Source organism: Neophocaena asiaeorientalis, unplaced genomic scaffold (assembly GCF_003031525.2).
Source record: "Neophocaena asiaeorientalis asiaeorientalis breed wild unplaced genomic scaffold, Neophocaena_asiaeorientalis_V1.1 scaffold142, whole genome shotgun sequence".
In the NCBI taxonomy this organism is placed as follows: Eukaryota; Metazoa; Chordata; class Mammalia; order Artiodactyla; family Phocoenidae; genus Neophocaena; species Neophocaena asiaeorientalis.
The window spans coordinates 2,841,671-2,856,789 of NW_020174563.1; the positions used below are offsets into that span (position 1 = coordinate 2,841,671).

The 15,119-nt window shown below is 37.2% G+C and overlaps 1 protein-coding gene across 4 annotated transcripts in view; it reads right to left on the reverse strand.

Annotated features, from left to right (window-relative positions):
* The window catches only part of RBBP8 (RB binding protein 8, endonuclease), a 97,980-nt gene that overhangs the window by 6,347 nt on the left and 76,514 nt on the right, over positions 1-15,119 (reverse strand). For all 4 annotated transcript variants that reach the window (XM_024757912.1, XM_024757913.1, XM_024757911.1 and 1 more), the window contains 2 exons: positions 6,370-6,510; positions 2,153-2,222 (listed from right to left, as the gene is read on the reverse strand). In XM_024757912.1, the coding sequence (XP_024613680.1) occupies positions 2,153-2,222; positions 6,370-6,510 (211 nt within the window). The remainder of the gene's footprint in view (positions 1-2,152; positions 2,223-6,369; positions 6,511-15,119) is intronic.

Sequence of the window (15,119 nt, forward strand, 5' to 3'; positions counted from 1 at the left end):
TGTATGCCAAAATAAAAATCTCACACACCAAAAAAAAAAAAAAAAAAAAAAAAAAAAAAAGTTAGTGAACCTGTATTAGAAACATCTGAAATGATAGTTCTTACTCTGCAATCTTACTTCTAGGAATCTATTCCAAAGATGCACAGGCAAAAATTTGAAAAGAGAATGCACAAGGCTATTCACTGTAGCATTATGCATGCTAGCATAACTGTAGACAACCCAAATGCTCATTGCTAGGGAATAAGCTATGGTACAAACAACAAAATACCATGAAATTAAAAAAAGAAATGAGGAATATCACTGTATACTACTATGAGTGATTTCCAGGACATATATTTAAATGAAAAAAGCAAAGTAGAGAAAAGCATATATAGCATTCTACCATTTGTATAGAAGAGAGAGTACAATTATCTACATCTACATCAATTTCAAGATATATAGATAGAAATTTGCTTTTACTTTTTAAAATGGATGGAAAACCATACATTTTTAACAAATGGTTATGTGTGTAGGAATAGGAAGCTACCAAAATGAAGGGGACTTCAGAATAGAAGACAGACTTCTGAATATACCCTGTTTTACAGCCTCTAGTATCATATACATAATTTCCTTAATTTTAAAGAAAGAATTAAAGATAAAAAGAAACAATTTCTAAAAACTCAAAAGCAAAATAACACAAACATGGATACTGGGTTGGTGGCACAACTACAGTGAAAATAATTATCCTAAGTGACCTGAAAACACAGTGATTTGACTGTACCTTTCTGATGGGATACATCGTAAGGACAAAAAGACTCAAAAAAGTCTTAAACCATTTTCATAAATCATGTTATTCGTGATAGTTTGAATTATTCTGAGACTGTTCTGTGGAATCAAGTTAAATGAAGAATGATGTTAGTGGCACTGAGAAGTGGGATTTTCAGTAAGCGGGGAACTAGATACAGATGTAACAGAGGAGGTTACAGAGAAATCCTGTAGTCCTGAACTTGAATTGAAGCTATCAGTATGAACACATGTAGTTTATCTTAAAAAACAAAATGACAAAAACTTTACTTCTAACACTGTCCACCTAAAAGGTCCAGAAACAATGGCTAACTGGAGCAATGAGCAACCCCAGCAGTCAGACTACGGCCTAAATACTGTTAAACTAGGGCTCCTGGAGAAATGACAGATTCCAGCCTATGGCAGGAGCCTAGAACAGCTTCTCATACCAGAGCAAGGAAGCTATGAAAGACAGCTAGAGTAGTGTCCATTCAAAGAGGCTTCTGCTGGGCAAAGATGCGACAATCTGAGTATCATAAGGGTGATAAATACAATGGATTGAAATGCATCAAACATTTAAATCCATTAGTTCATAATCATACTTAAGACACTCTCTAGTCACATTTGAGAAGCTAGGGTACTATTTCTTTGGAAAACTGGTGAATAAAGGGAAAGAATTAATCATTTAGCAACAAAATGACAGCTCTTATCTATTAGAGTCTTACAGGCAACAGTAGAAATTTATCTTGGCCTGTCAGATTTCTAAATTCTTGACCAAAGTATAAACAATAACTTTACTTATTGAGTGACTGAACTTGCCCATATCATAACTTAAAGAAAAAAAAGGATAAAAAGTTTTTTTGAATAAACTGCTATGCCTTAATTCACTTCTAGGATTAATAGTACATGACTGAAAGTTAGAGAATTTGCATATTTGCATAAAAGGCAGAAAGCAGCATTATGGTGTAAAATCAAGATGCTTAAATTTTTCTTTTAAGTTTAAAAATTCTCATAAAATAATTCTGAAGCACAGCCTAAGGCCTGCCACCCAAAGGCTATATACTATATACAAGTTATGGTATTCAATAAATTCCTCAAGTTCAAATAAAGTTCACAATAAAATAGGATAAGAATAAAAATACGTTATAATGAAGCAGAGAAAATAACTGTCATCACTGTCCAAAACAGGATAGTGGTGGTAAAAAAATTTCCTTATTTTAAAAATTTGTCATTTTTATACTTGAGTTCCATTTTTGTTATGGTCATAAAGTAAATGGTATAGATTCTATTTTAACCAAAGTAGCAATTTTAATAGGTCAGAGATCCTCTGACAAACATAGCTCTGTGGTACTTTCAATCACATTGCTGGTATTAACCAAGGCCAACTTACCTTTCATCATCTTTAAAATATGGCTCCACAAATGTTTTCTGTTTGACTTTATCTTGTTTATCACCAGGAGCTGTAAACAAAACAATCATACCACAAACTGAATGTAGAACTTACTTAGAAATAATTCATTTTGGGGAAAAAAAGGACATATACCAAAACTTCTATTTTTATTGGGTTTCATACTCTGGTCCCTAGGCAATTAGTTTAAATTTTCTATAACTAATTCCTTCCTTTCTTTTTCATCTGCATAATAAGGAGAGTGCTGATTATCTCACCTAAGAATTGCTAAAGAGATAAAAATCATAACTATTAAAGTATTTAAGACTTCAAAAGAACTACTCAGATGCCCATTATCATCTGGCACCAAACAACAATAACATGGCTTTTAATCTGTTCACTTATTAGTCCCGTTGATTTTTATGTGTCTTTAAGGTAGCTGATAACTAGGAAATAAAAATATTTTAAAATTTAATCAAAATATTGGTGACAAAATAAGAACTAGAGCTCATGGACGTGAATCCCGAGTTGTCTAGACTCAAATAGCTAACTGCTATCATCTGTTCAAATAATCAAAATTTACTGAGCATTGTGCTAAGTTCTGGACATAAAATGTAGAACAGGAGAGACCAGGTCTCCTGTCCTCATGGAGTTTACATTGCAGTGAGGGAAACAGACATTAAGCAAGCAGACAGCTAAGGCTACCTGAACATGTAAGGTAATAACTGATGAATACAGAGAAGTCAGCCGTGAGAAGAGGTATGAATGGGGAATGTTCTAGGTAAAGATCCTCGATGGCAAAAAGTTTGGCACATTATAAGAAGTAAGAGGAGGATAGTGTGGTTGAGATTTAGCAAAAAAGGGAAGTGTTGGGGAAGATGAGGCTGGGGTGGGGGTGGGGTGGGGGGAGTGGGCAGGTACCAGATCATGATGGGACTTGGAGGCCAAGAGGAGTTTGAATTTTATTGCAAGTGCAGTGGGAAGCCACTGAATACTTTTAAATATTATCTACTTTATTGAGGCATAATTTACATACACGGATTTTAAGTATACTATGATGAATTTTGACATGTATATTCCAGTGTAACTGCTACTACCCAAATCGAGACAGAGAACATTCCCATGAAAGTTTCCTATTCCATTGTTTCTCATGCAAAAGAATGTTCTCTTATGTCTCTCCCCTCCCCAACAATCACTGATTTAATTTCTATCACCATAGCTTAGTTATGTCTGTTTTAGAGCTTCGTATCAATGAGATTATATAGTACGTATTCTTTTTCATCTTGTGCATTTGTCTAGCTCAACAGGTTTTGGAGACTGATCCATGTTGATGAGTCTAGTAGTTCCCTCCTTTTTGTTGTGAAGTAGTATTCCATCATGAGTATACCACAATTTATTCACCTGCTGATGGACATTTGGGTTGTTTCCAGTTCTGACCTATTACAAATAGCACTGCTATGAACATTCTTGAACACATCTTTCTGTGAACATGTTTTCATTTTTCTTGGGTATATACCTAGGAGTGGAATTGCTGGGTCACAACACAGGTATATGCTTAGCTCTTACAAAAAACTGACAACTTCAATAAAGCTGTTAAAAAACCCCTGCTGAACTGTTTTCCAAAGTATAGTCAATTTTCTACTCTACCAACAATGCATGAGAGTTCCAGCTGCTCTTCACACTTGCTAATGCTAGATGTTAGCAATCTTTTTAACCATTTCTGGGGGTGTGAAGTGTTATCGCCATCCCTGACTGTCCAAGAATGTTGATCGTCTTTTCATGTGCTTATTGGCCATTCAAATATCTTCTTTTCATTGAAGGATTTTTAAGCAAGAATACAATCCAACTTAAATTTAAACTAAATCACTTTTAATTCTCTGTAGAGACTGGGCTAGAGATAAGAGATACATAAAAAGATCAGTTAGGAGGCCTGGAATAGAATAGGTAGAGATCAGAGTGGCTGAGACCAGGTAGAGGCAACAGAGATGGAGAGAAGTGAAGTGTTATGAAATATATTTTGGAGATACTGCTGCCAGAGTATTAGACTGGGCATGAAGGTCAGGTGAAAGAAGTCAAACATTTCCATCTTTAGTAAATGGGAGAATAGTTACTGAGGCTTAATGAAACCCAGAAAGGCAGAGGAAGATCAAATATGGGTAGAAAAATTAAGATTTCTAATTGGAATATATTAATTTTAAGGTGCTTGTAAGATGTCCAGTATATAACTGGAATAAAGTCTGAGGTTCATAAGAGAAAGGATGAGGCTGGGAGTAATGAATACACTGAAACGTCTTTTTCACTTGTCTTACAGAACAGCACCTACTCTCGTGTTCTTCCTACTTCATAGGCTGCACCTCCTTCTCAGTTTCCTTTGCTGGTTTCTTCTTTGTTTCTCTGACCTTTTAAAGTTGCCATACCCTAGAGGTCAGAACTTGAAATACTCCTCTTTTCTATTTATATTCAATTCTTGGGTGTTCTCACTCAGTGCCATGACTTTCAGCTCCATCTACTTGCTGTTCACCTCCTGCCCACTAAATCATTTTCTTTTATTCTGGATTTTCTGTCCAAACTTGACACATGTCAACTGCCTACAAACACCTCCCCTTGAATATCTAGTAGGTACTAACATGTCCAGAACTGAGCTTTTGATATCCTGCCCAAAATCTACTCCATCCTATGAGGGAAGACTAGGTAGAATTTTGTGATATGGGTGTCTAGAAAATGAAATAAATGGACAGAAAGTCCTAAATTCTATGCCTGAGTGACTGGGAAAAATAAAAAAGTCTGAAAGGTCACTTGGTAGGAAATAAATGGAACTTGGTTTAGATATCTTAAGTTTAAGCTGTTGAAGAGACGCAAAAGTAGGATAACTAAGAAATACAGGGCTGGGATTCATTGCAGAAGTCAAACTAGAGATACAGATTTGGAGTTTTATTTTCAGAGGTAATTTAATAAAAGCATGAGAGAAAATGAGTGTGAGGAAGAAAACAGTGTCTTGGGGATACTCTAGGAAACAGAAGTTTGTAGAGATCAGAAGAGCAGTGCAGCACTGCCAAAAAAGTTAAGTAAGAAGAAATTCTGGGATGTTCAGTGTGAAAAACTTAAAAAAAGATAGAAATTAAAAATTATACCTTATAAAAGAATATATATATATATTTTTAAAGTGAAACCAATTTGCAAAGGATTTTGGATCCACCAAACAGGATTCATATTCTTGGGGAGTAAATGAATTGAACAGTTGTGAATTTTTTTTTTTTTTTTTTTTTTGCGGTACGCGGGCCTCTCACTGTTGTGGCCTCTCCCGCTGCGGAACAGAGGCTCCGGACACGCAGGCTCAGTGGCCATGGCTCACAGGCCCAGCCGCTCCGCAGCATGTGGGATCTTCCCGGATCAGGGCACAAACCCGTGTCCCCTGCATCGGCAGGCGGACTCCCAACCACTGCGCCACCAGGGAAGCCCAACAGTTGTGAATTTTTATCACGAAATTTGCTTGATCAAGTTTTTGCCATGGACTGAGCAAACAAAAGCATGCTGTTATGTATCTTTGGTTAAGGTCTCATCCTGTGGGCTGTCACTTTAAAAAGCACAAGGAAAACATAATCAAGATAGATTTATACTCAATGCTTTGACTACTGTCATAGCAGAAGTTGTGCTCATTTAAGCCACTATAAAACCACCTTTGCACTAAATTAAAAATTATGACCGTTTTACTCACAGTAAGAAAATGAGATATTTAGCAAGAATTTTAACTAATTTTCAATTCAGATTATCTACTTAAGAGTTTCACTTAGACTGTTCTTTTGATTGCTAACCTACATTATAAATTACTGCTTCTAATAAAACAGATCTGAAGAAGGCAGATATAGTATTTTATCTGGGAAGGTAAAGTATTCAAGCAGGAAACGGGTCTGAATTTTCTGCAAAACTTCCTCTTTTCACTCAATTACAATAATTCACTTAATTATGGTATCACTTAACAAAGAATTTTCTCAAAACTTTTATAAGCTGAGTGAAAGGTTCATAGGAACCCTCTGAACTGTTTTTGGTAACTCTTCTATTAATCTGAAATTATCTTTAAAAAAAACTGGAAAAAAATTTATTCAAGAAGCATGAAACTTGGTTAAGATACCTCATTAAGCCTCTGTTTAATAAGCATGATGACTTAATTTACTAAACTCAGTGTACTGGAAAAACCATAATTAGAAAGGAAAGTGCCTTACAGTTTGGTTTTTTTGTAACAGTTGACGACTCCTCTTCATCTGCTATTTGGGGGAAGCTATCCACCAAACAGGATTCATATTCTTCATGTGTAGTCCGATCAAACATATCTTCCAAGCTATCATTCAGTTTTCTTTCTCCATCTGTGTGAAAAAGCATTGGCTTAGGCAACAAGCAAGCTTTTTGCTTTCTATGTAGACCAATGTGAAACTTGTAGGAACTGCCACAAAATAATTCAGATGTGTATGAGGCAAACCCCAAGCCTGGGTAAACCCCAAGCCTGGGTAGTTACTGCACATTTATAAAGGTTTTATGTTATGCCTTCAAATGTCCTTTACTCATGTCAAGAGAATGCTAGTTTTTGTTACTGTCATTATAAATGTTAAAAAGTCTTTTTCTCTCTACCTGCTCATGTATCAATATAATTCATACTAAACCAAAAGGAACTACCAAAAGGAATGGTGAGGAACAGAAAACACAGCATAATAAATGGTGAAAAATATGAAGTTTAAATAAACTATGTATAAATAACTGACATCAAAACCTCTATAGAGTTTTGTTTACCTGCTTATTTTTCTAATGTGGTAGCAAAAAAGTATTTTCTTGCATTATCATTAACACTTGGAAGTTCAGTGTTACAGAAATAATGAATTCAATTCCATATTTGATATGCAAAGTGCTAACTTCATCTTCAGAGTACTAACTACATTTCCATTATATAATTGTATTTTTAAAAACACCAGTTTACTAAAAATAGAAGTAGATTCAGTTGGCTAACAAATATGACAAAACTGAAGCCTACCAAGATTACTCTATATAAAGTAACTACCACCTCCCCCCATGCAGACTCTCTGGCACCTCACCCCGTTTTATCTTTCCGTAGCACTTGCCATCATCTAGCATACCATACTTGTTTGTTTCTCCCCTATTACAATGTAAGCTCCACGAGGTAAGTACTTTTGTTCTGTTCACTATTATCTCCAATTCCTGATACAGAACTGTGTCTTGATAATTACTGAATGATTAAACATTTGTTCATTTTTCATTTTGAGGGTCAAATCTGTAAGTAAAAATAACTTCTATGTGCCAGGCAGTATGCTACGCATTCTGAAAGCATTCTGTGTATGCTGTTAGTAAATCACAATAAGTTAATGATTTATTTGTTTGTGGGTCAGACTTCTGATTGTAAAGCGCTTGAGGACAGAGACCATATCCTTATTGATCTTTCTATCACAGCATCTACTAAGTCTAACACAGAGTAGAGATATAAAAATCAGTTTTTGACTTGAAATAGTAGTAATTGAGAGTTTAATGGTATGCTTCATCTTTAACCAATTCTAAGTATGAAAAAGACCTACTTTATGGGTAAAATGGGCAGACTGTTTTTTTCCAAGTATGGGCTCAACAATATCTCCTATTCCATTTGCTGTTCTTATAATGTGATCTTGGAACTCCTCCTACTGAGCAACTCCTGAGTCCAGATCATAAAAATATCATGCACTTCTACCTTGCTCTTTGGGGATGCTCACTCTGGGAACCTAGTGTCCAAGTAATAAGGAAGCTCAAACTAACCCATCTGGAAAGACTATATGGAGAAGCCCTGAGACTGAATAAGAAGAGAGAGAGATGCGAAGTATCTCCCATCTGTCTAGCCCTCTGCTGTTCCGGCTCGAGCCACCATGTGTCTATGACTGCATGAGACCCGGAGATAGAACCACCCAGCCCAGACCTTCCTGAATTCCTGAGGCACAGAAACTATGAAAGATAAGAAAATGGTTGTTGTTCTAATCCTCTAAATTACTGGAGTGACTTATTTTTCAGCAATAGTACTCACAACACCTTAGTCAAATTTATCTAGGTAATTTTAGTTTAAGATCAAGTTAAACTCATTCGTTTAAGTTCTAGTTTCACCTACATATGATACTTGCTTCAAATATATTTAGGAAACTATCATTTTCTTAGATTAACTACATAAATTTGAAGCCAACGTTGTCATACTTTGTTTTTCCCTTTTCTACAAAACTGAGGAAAACATTATCAGGAACTGGTCCCAGGAAAAAACTAATCTTAAAAGCAAAGTCATCTTCTTAAGAAGAAAGTTATTTAAGCATCATTTACTATAAAAAGACAATAAATCACTGTTAAGGTTTACTTTTCTTTTTTTCCAACATCTTTATTGTAGTATAATTGCTCTACAATGGTGGGTTAGCTTCTGCTGTATAACAAAGTGAATCAGCCATACGTATATACATATCCCCATATCCCCTCCCTCTTGCATCTCCCACCCACCCTCCCTGTCCCACCCCTCTAGGTGGTCACAAAGCAAGGAGCTGATCTCCCTGTGCCATGCAGCTGCTTCCCACTAGCTATCTATTTTACATTTGGTAGTGTATATATGTCCATGTCACTCTCTCACTTTGTCCCAGCTTACCCTTCCCCCTTCCCGTGTCCTCAAGTCCATTCTCTACGTCTGCATCTTTATTCCTGTCCTGACCCCAGGTTCTTCAAAACATTCTTTTTCTTTTTTTAAAGATTCCACATATATGTTAGCGTACGGTATTTGTTTTTCTCCTTCTGACTTACTTCACTCTGTATGACAGACTCAAGGTCCATCCACTTCACTACAAATAACTCAATTTCGTTTCTTTTTATGCCTGAGTAATATTCCATTGTATATATGTGCCACATCATCTTTATCCATTCATCTGTTGATGGACACTTAGGTTGGTCCCATGTCCTGGCTATTGTAAATAGAGATGCAATGAACACTGTGGTACATGACTCTTCTTGAATTATGGTTTTCTCAGGGTATATGCCAGGTAGTGGGATTGCTGGGTCGTACGGTAGTTCTATTTTTAGTTTTTTAAGGAACCTCCATACTGTTCTCCATAGTGGCTATATCAATTTATATTCCCACCAACAGTGTAAGAGGGTCCCTTTTCTCCACATCCTCTCCAGCATTTATTGTTTGTAGATTTTTTGATGATGGCCATTCTGACTGGTGGGAGGTGATACCTCATTGTAGATTTGATTTGCATTTCTCTAATGATTAGTGATGTTGAGCATCCTTTCATGTGTTTGTTGGCAATCTGTATATCTTCTTGGGAGAAATGTCTATTTAGGTCTTCTGCCCAATTTTGGATTGGATTGTTTGTTTTTTTGACATTGAGCTGCTTGTATATTTTGGAGACTAATCCTTTGTTAGTTGCTTCGTTTGCAAATATTTTCTCCCATTCTGAGGGTTGTCTTTTCGTCTTGTTTATGATTTCCTTTGCTGTGCAAAAGCTTTTCAGTTTCATTAAGTCCCATTTGTTTATTTTTGTTTTTATTTCCCTTTCTCTAGGAGGTGAGCCACAAAGGATCTTGCTGTGATTTATGTCATACAGTGTTCTGCCTATGATTTCCTCTAAGAGTTTTATAGTATCTGGCCTTACATTTAGGTCTTTAATCCATTTTGAGTTTATTTCTGTGTATGGTGTTAGGGAGTGTTCTAATTTCATTCTTTTACATGTAGCTGTACAGTTTTCCCAGCACCACTTATTGAAGAGGCTGTCTTCTCTCCATTGTATACTCTTGCCTCCTATATAAAAAATAAGGTGATCATATGTGCGTGGGTTTATCTCTGGGCTTTCTATCCCATTCCACTGATCTATATTTCTGTTTTTGTGCCAGTACCATATCGTCTTGATTACTGTAGCTTTGTAGTATAGTCTGAAGTCAGGGAGCCTGATTCCTCCAGCTCCGTTTTTCTTTCTCAAGATTGTTTTGGCTATTCGGGGTCTTTTGTTGTTTCCATACAAATTGTGAAATTTTTTGTTCTAGTTCTGTGAACAATGTCATTGGTAGTTTGACAGGGATTGCACTGAATCTGTAGATTGCCTTGGTTAGTATAGTCACTTTCACAATGTTGATTCTTCCAATACAAGAATATGGTATATCTCTCCATCTGTCTGTATCGTCTTTAATCTTTTATCGGTGTCTTATAGTTTTCTGCATACAGGTCTTTTGTCTCCTCTTCTTTTTGTTACAATGGGAAATGGGAGTGTTTCCTTAATTTCTCTTTCAGATTTTTCATTGTTAGTGTATAGGAATGCAAGAGATTTCTGTGCATTAATTCTGTATCCTGCTACTTTACCAAATTCATTGATTAGCTCTAGTAGTTTTCGGGTAGCATCTTTAGGATTCTCTATGTATAGCATCATGTAATCTGCAAACAGTGACAGTTTTACTTCTTCTTTTCTGATTTGGATTCCTTTTATTTCTTTTTCTTCTCTGATTGCTGTGGCTAAAACTTCCAAAACTATGTTGAATAATGGTGGTGAGAGGGGACAACCTTGTTTTTTTCCTGATCTTAGTGGAAATGGTTTCAGTTTTTCACAATTGAGAATGATGTTGGCTGTGGGTTTGTCATATATGGCCTTTATTATGTTGAGGTAAGTTCCTTCTATGCCTACTTTCTGGAGGGTTTTATCATAAATGGGTGTTGAATTTTGTTGAAAGCTTTTTCTGCATCTATTGAGATGATCATATAGTTTTTCTCCTTCAGTTTGTTAATATGGTTTATCACATTGATTGATTTCCATATATTGAAGAATCCTTGCATTCCTGGGATAAACCCCACTTGATCATGGTGTATTGATCCTTTTAATGTGCTGTTGGATTCTGTATGCTAGTATTTTGTTGAGGATTTCTGCATCTATGTTCATCGGTGATATCAGCCTGTATTCTTTTTTTTTGTGACATCTTTGTCTGGTTTTGGTATCAGGGTGATGGTGGCCTCACAGAATGAATTTGGGAGTGTTCCTCCCTCTGCTATATTTTGGAAGAGTTTGAGAAGGATAGGTGTTATCTCTTCTCTAAATATTTGATGGAATTCGCCTGTGAAGCCATCTGGTCCTGGGCTTTTGTTTGTTGGAAGATTTTTAATCACAGTTTCAATTTCAGTGCTTGTGATTCGTCTGTTTATATTTTCTATTTCTTCCTGGTTCAGTCTCGGTGAAGGCTGTGCTTTTCTAAGAATTTGTCCATTTCTTCCAGGTTGTCCACTTTATTGGCATATAGGTGCTTGCAGTAATCTCCCATGATCCTTTGTATTTCTGCAGTGACAGTTGTTACTTCTCCTTTTTCATTTCTAATTCTGTTGCTTATAGTCTTCTCCCTTTTTTTTCTTGATGAGTGTGGCTAAAGGTTTATCAATTTTGTTTATCTTCTCAGAGAACCATCTTTAATTTTATTGATCTTTGCTGTCATTTCCTTTTCATTTATTTATGATCTGATCTTTATGATCTCTTTCCTGCTGCTAACTTTGGGTATTTTTTGTTCCTCTTTCTCTAGTTGCTTTAGGGGTAAGGTTAGGTTGTTTTTTTGAGATTTTTCTTGTTTCTTGAGGTAGGATTGTATTGCTATAAACTTCCGTCTTAGAACTGCTTTTGCTGCATCCCATAGGTTTTGGGTCATCATGTTTTCACTGTCATTTGTTTCTAGGTATTTTTTGATTTCCTCTTTGATTTCTTCACTGATCTCTTGGTTATTTAGTAGTGTACTGTTTGGCCTCCATGTGTTTGTATTTTTTATTTTTTTTTCCTGTAACTGATATCTAGTCTTATAGCGTTGTGGTCAGAAGATACTTGATACGATTTCAATTTTCTCAAATTTACCAAGGCTTGATTTGTGAGAAGATATGATGTACTCTGGAGAATGTTCCGTGAGCACTTGAGAAAAAGTATTCTGCTGGTTTTGGATGGAATATCCTAGAAATATCAATTAAGTCCATCTTGTTTACTGTGTCATTTAAAGCTTGTGTTTCCTTATTTATTTTCCATTGGATGATCTGTCCATTGGTGAAAGTGGGTGTTAAACATCCCCTACTATTATTGTGTTACTGTTGATTTCCCCTTTTATGGCTGTTAGCATTTGCCTTATGTATTGAGGTGCTCCTATGTTGGGTGCATAAATATTTACAATTGTTATATCTTCTTCTTGGATTGATCCCTTGATCATTATGTAGTGTTCTTCTTTGTCTCTTGTAACAGTCTTTAAAGTCTATTTTGTCTGATATGAGAATTGCTACTCCAGCTTTCTTCTGATTTCCATTTGCATGGAATACCTTTTTCCATCCCCTCACTTTCAGTCTGTATGTGTCCCTAGGTCTGAAATGGGTCTCTTGTAGACAGCATATATATGTCTTGTTTTTGTATCCATTCAGCCAGTGTATGTCTTTTGGTTGGAGCATTTAATCCATTTACATTAAAGGCAGTTATCAATGTGTATGTTCCTATACAATTTTCTTAATTGTCTTGGGTTTGTTATTGTAGGTCTTTTCCTTCTCTTGTGTTTCCTGCCTAGAGAAATTCTTTAGCATTTGTTGTAAAGCTGGTTTGGTGGTGCTGAATTCTCTTAGCTTTTGCTTGTCTGTAAAGGCTTTAATTTCTCGTCAAATCCGAATGATATCATTGCTGGGTAGAGTAATCTTGGTTGTAGGTTTTTTCCTTTCATCTCTTTAAGTATGTCCTGCAGCACCCTTCTGGACTGCAGAGTTTCTGCTGAAAGATCAGCTGTTAACCTTATGGGGATTCCCTTGTATGTTATTTGTTGCTTTTCCCTTGCTGCTTTTAATATTTTTTCTTTGTATTTAATTTTTGATAGTTTGATTAGTACGTGTCTTGCTGTGTTCTCCTTGGATGTATCCTGTATGGGACTATCTGTGCTTCCTGGACTTGACTATTTCCTTTCCCATATTAGGTAAGTTTTCAAGTATAATCTCTTCAAATATTTTCTCAGTCCCTTTTTCTCTTCTTCTTCTGGGACCCCTATAATTCGAATGTTGGTGCGTTTAATGTTGTCCCAGAGGTCTCTGAGGCTGTCCTCAATTCTTTTCATTCTTTTTTTTCTTTATTCTGCTCTGTGGTAGTTATTTCTACTATTTAATCTTTCAGGTCACTTATCCGTTCTGCTGCCTCAGTTATTCTGCTATTGATTCCTTCTAGAGAATTTTTAATTTCATTCACTGTGCTGTTCATCATTGTTTGTTTGCTCTTGAGTTCTTCTAGGTCCTTGTTACACATTTCTTGTAATTTTCTCCATTCTATTTCCAAGATTTTGGATCATCTTTACTATCATTACTCTGAATTCCTTTTTCAGGTAGACTGCCTATTTCCTCTTCATTTGTTTGGTTGGGCGGGGTTTTACCTTGCTCCTTCATCTGCTGTGTGTTTCTCTTTTTTGTTTAACTTACTGTGTTTGGGGGGTGTTTGCAGGCTGCAGGTTCATAGTTTCTGTTGTTTTTGGTGTCTGCCCCTAGTGGGTAAGGTTGGTTCAGTGGGTTGTGTAGGCTTCCTGGTGAAGGGGACTGGTGCCTGTGTTCTGGTGGATGAGGCTGGATCTTGCCTTTCTGGTGGGTAGGATCGCGTCTAGTGGTGTTTTTAGGGGTCTGTGAACTTAGCATGATTTCAGGCAGCCTCTCTGCTAATGGGTGGGGTTGTGTTCCTGTCTTGCTAGTTGTTTGGCATGGGGTGTCCAGCACTAGAGGTTGCTGGCCATTGAGTGGAGGTGTGTCTTAGCATTGAGACGAAGACCTCTGGGAGGGTTCTTGCCAACTGATATTATGTGGGGCCGGGAGGTCTCTGGTGAACCAATGTCCTGAACTCGACTCTTCCACCTCAGAGGCTCAGGCCTGACAGCTTGCTAGAGCACTAAGACCCTGTCAGCCACATGGCAGGAGAAGGTGGGCCACGAGTTGGGTGTCAGCCACTGCCCAGTTGTAGCTCTGTCACAGCTGTCTCCAAAGGTCACCCAGATACATTGGGTTATTCCACCATTCCTCAGAGCTTGCACATGCCTGTCTGGGATTTGTAGATGTCCTCCTGATACTCTTCATTGAAATACCTTGCATTCATGGTGGTGAGAGATATGCTAATAGTGTTGGTTCTCTTCAGTTCAGAGACTGGGGCAGTCTGAGCCTTCATGTGGCCAAGTCAGGAGCAGCTGGCCAATGGTCCCAAAGTGATAACATGTCATATTCCAAAAAGGCTTTCTGCAGTGCCCGAGCAGTAGTCCCAGGCAGCTGCTCAGCTGGAGCACTCTGACTGGGGAACTTGGTGGGACCCTCAAACGAGGATTTCTGCTGGCCATAGTGCCTAACTTGCCCACCCAGGCAAGGAGCTGAGGAGAGCATCTTCCGGCCCCATCTCACCAGAGGAGCGGACACCTGGTTAAGGTTTACTTTTAATAGGTACTGTCCTCTCAACGTAGGCAGCCAGGTACTTGACTGTATGGATATTATTACTCAAGAACAAAGAATTAAGGCAAAGGCTATTAAAATTTTCTCTCACTTACTGCATTTGGGGCAGCAAGAGATAAGGTGTTTCTTAAGAAGCAAGGATAAGACTGGCTGTTTTACTACTGGGCCCTAAGTGGGTAGACTAGAGAATATTCAGCAGAAGATGCACACACAGTCTGAATGTCCTCAATTCTAAGAGACGATCATTGGAAAAGGCCTCTGCTTTTAGCCCTGCATCATGTGGCAGGTCCTAACTCTTTAACACATAAGGGTGATGAATGACAACTATTCCCAGTCTAGTTGATCTCATGTCATATGCCTCTGTAGTTAGGAATGTTGCTAAGGTGGTGCCAAATGAAATCCTTCCATTGTTCCACCTCTTTCAGAAAATCAAGGCTTTAGATGAAGAATTAACAGTTTCTCACTACAAAGGGCTGTAGTTTTGCCAAATCTCCTTTTCCATAGAAGTAGAAT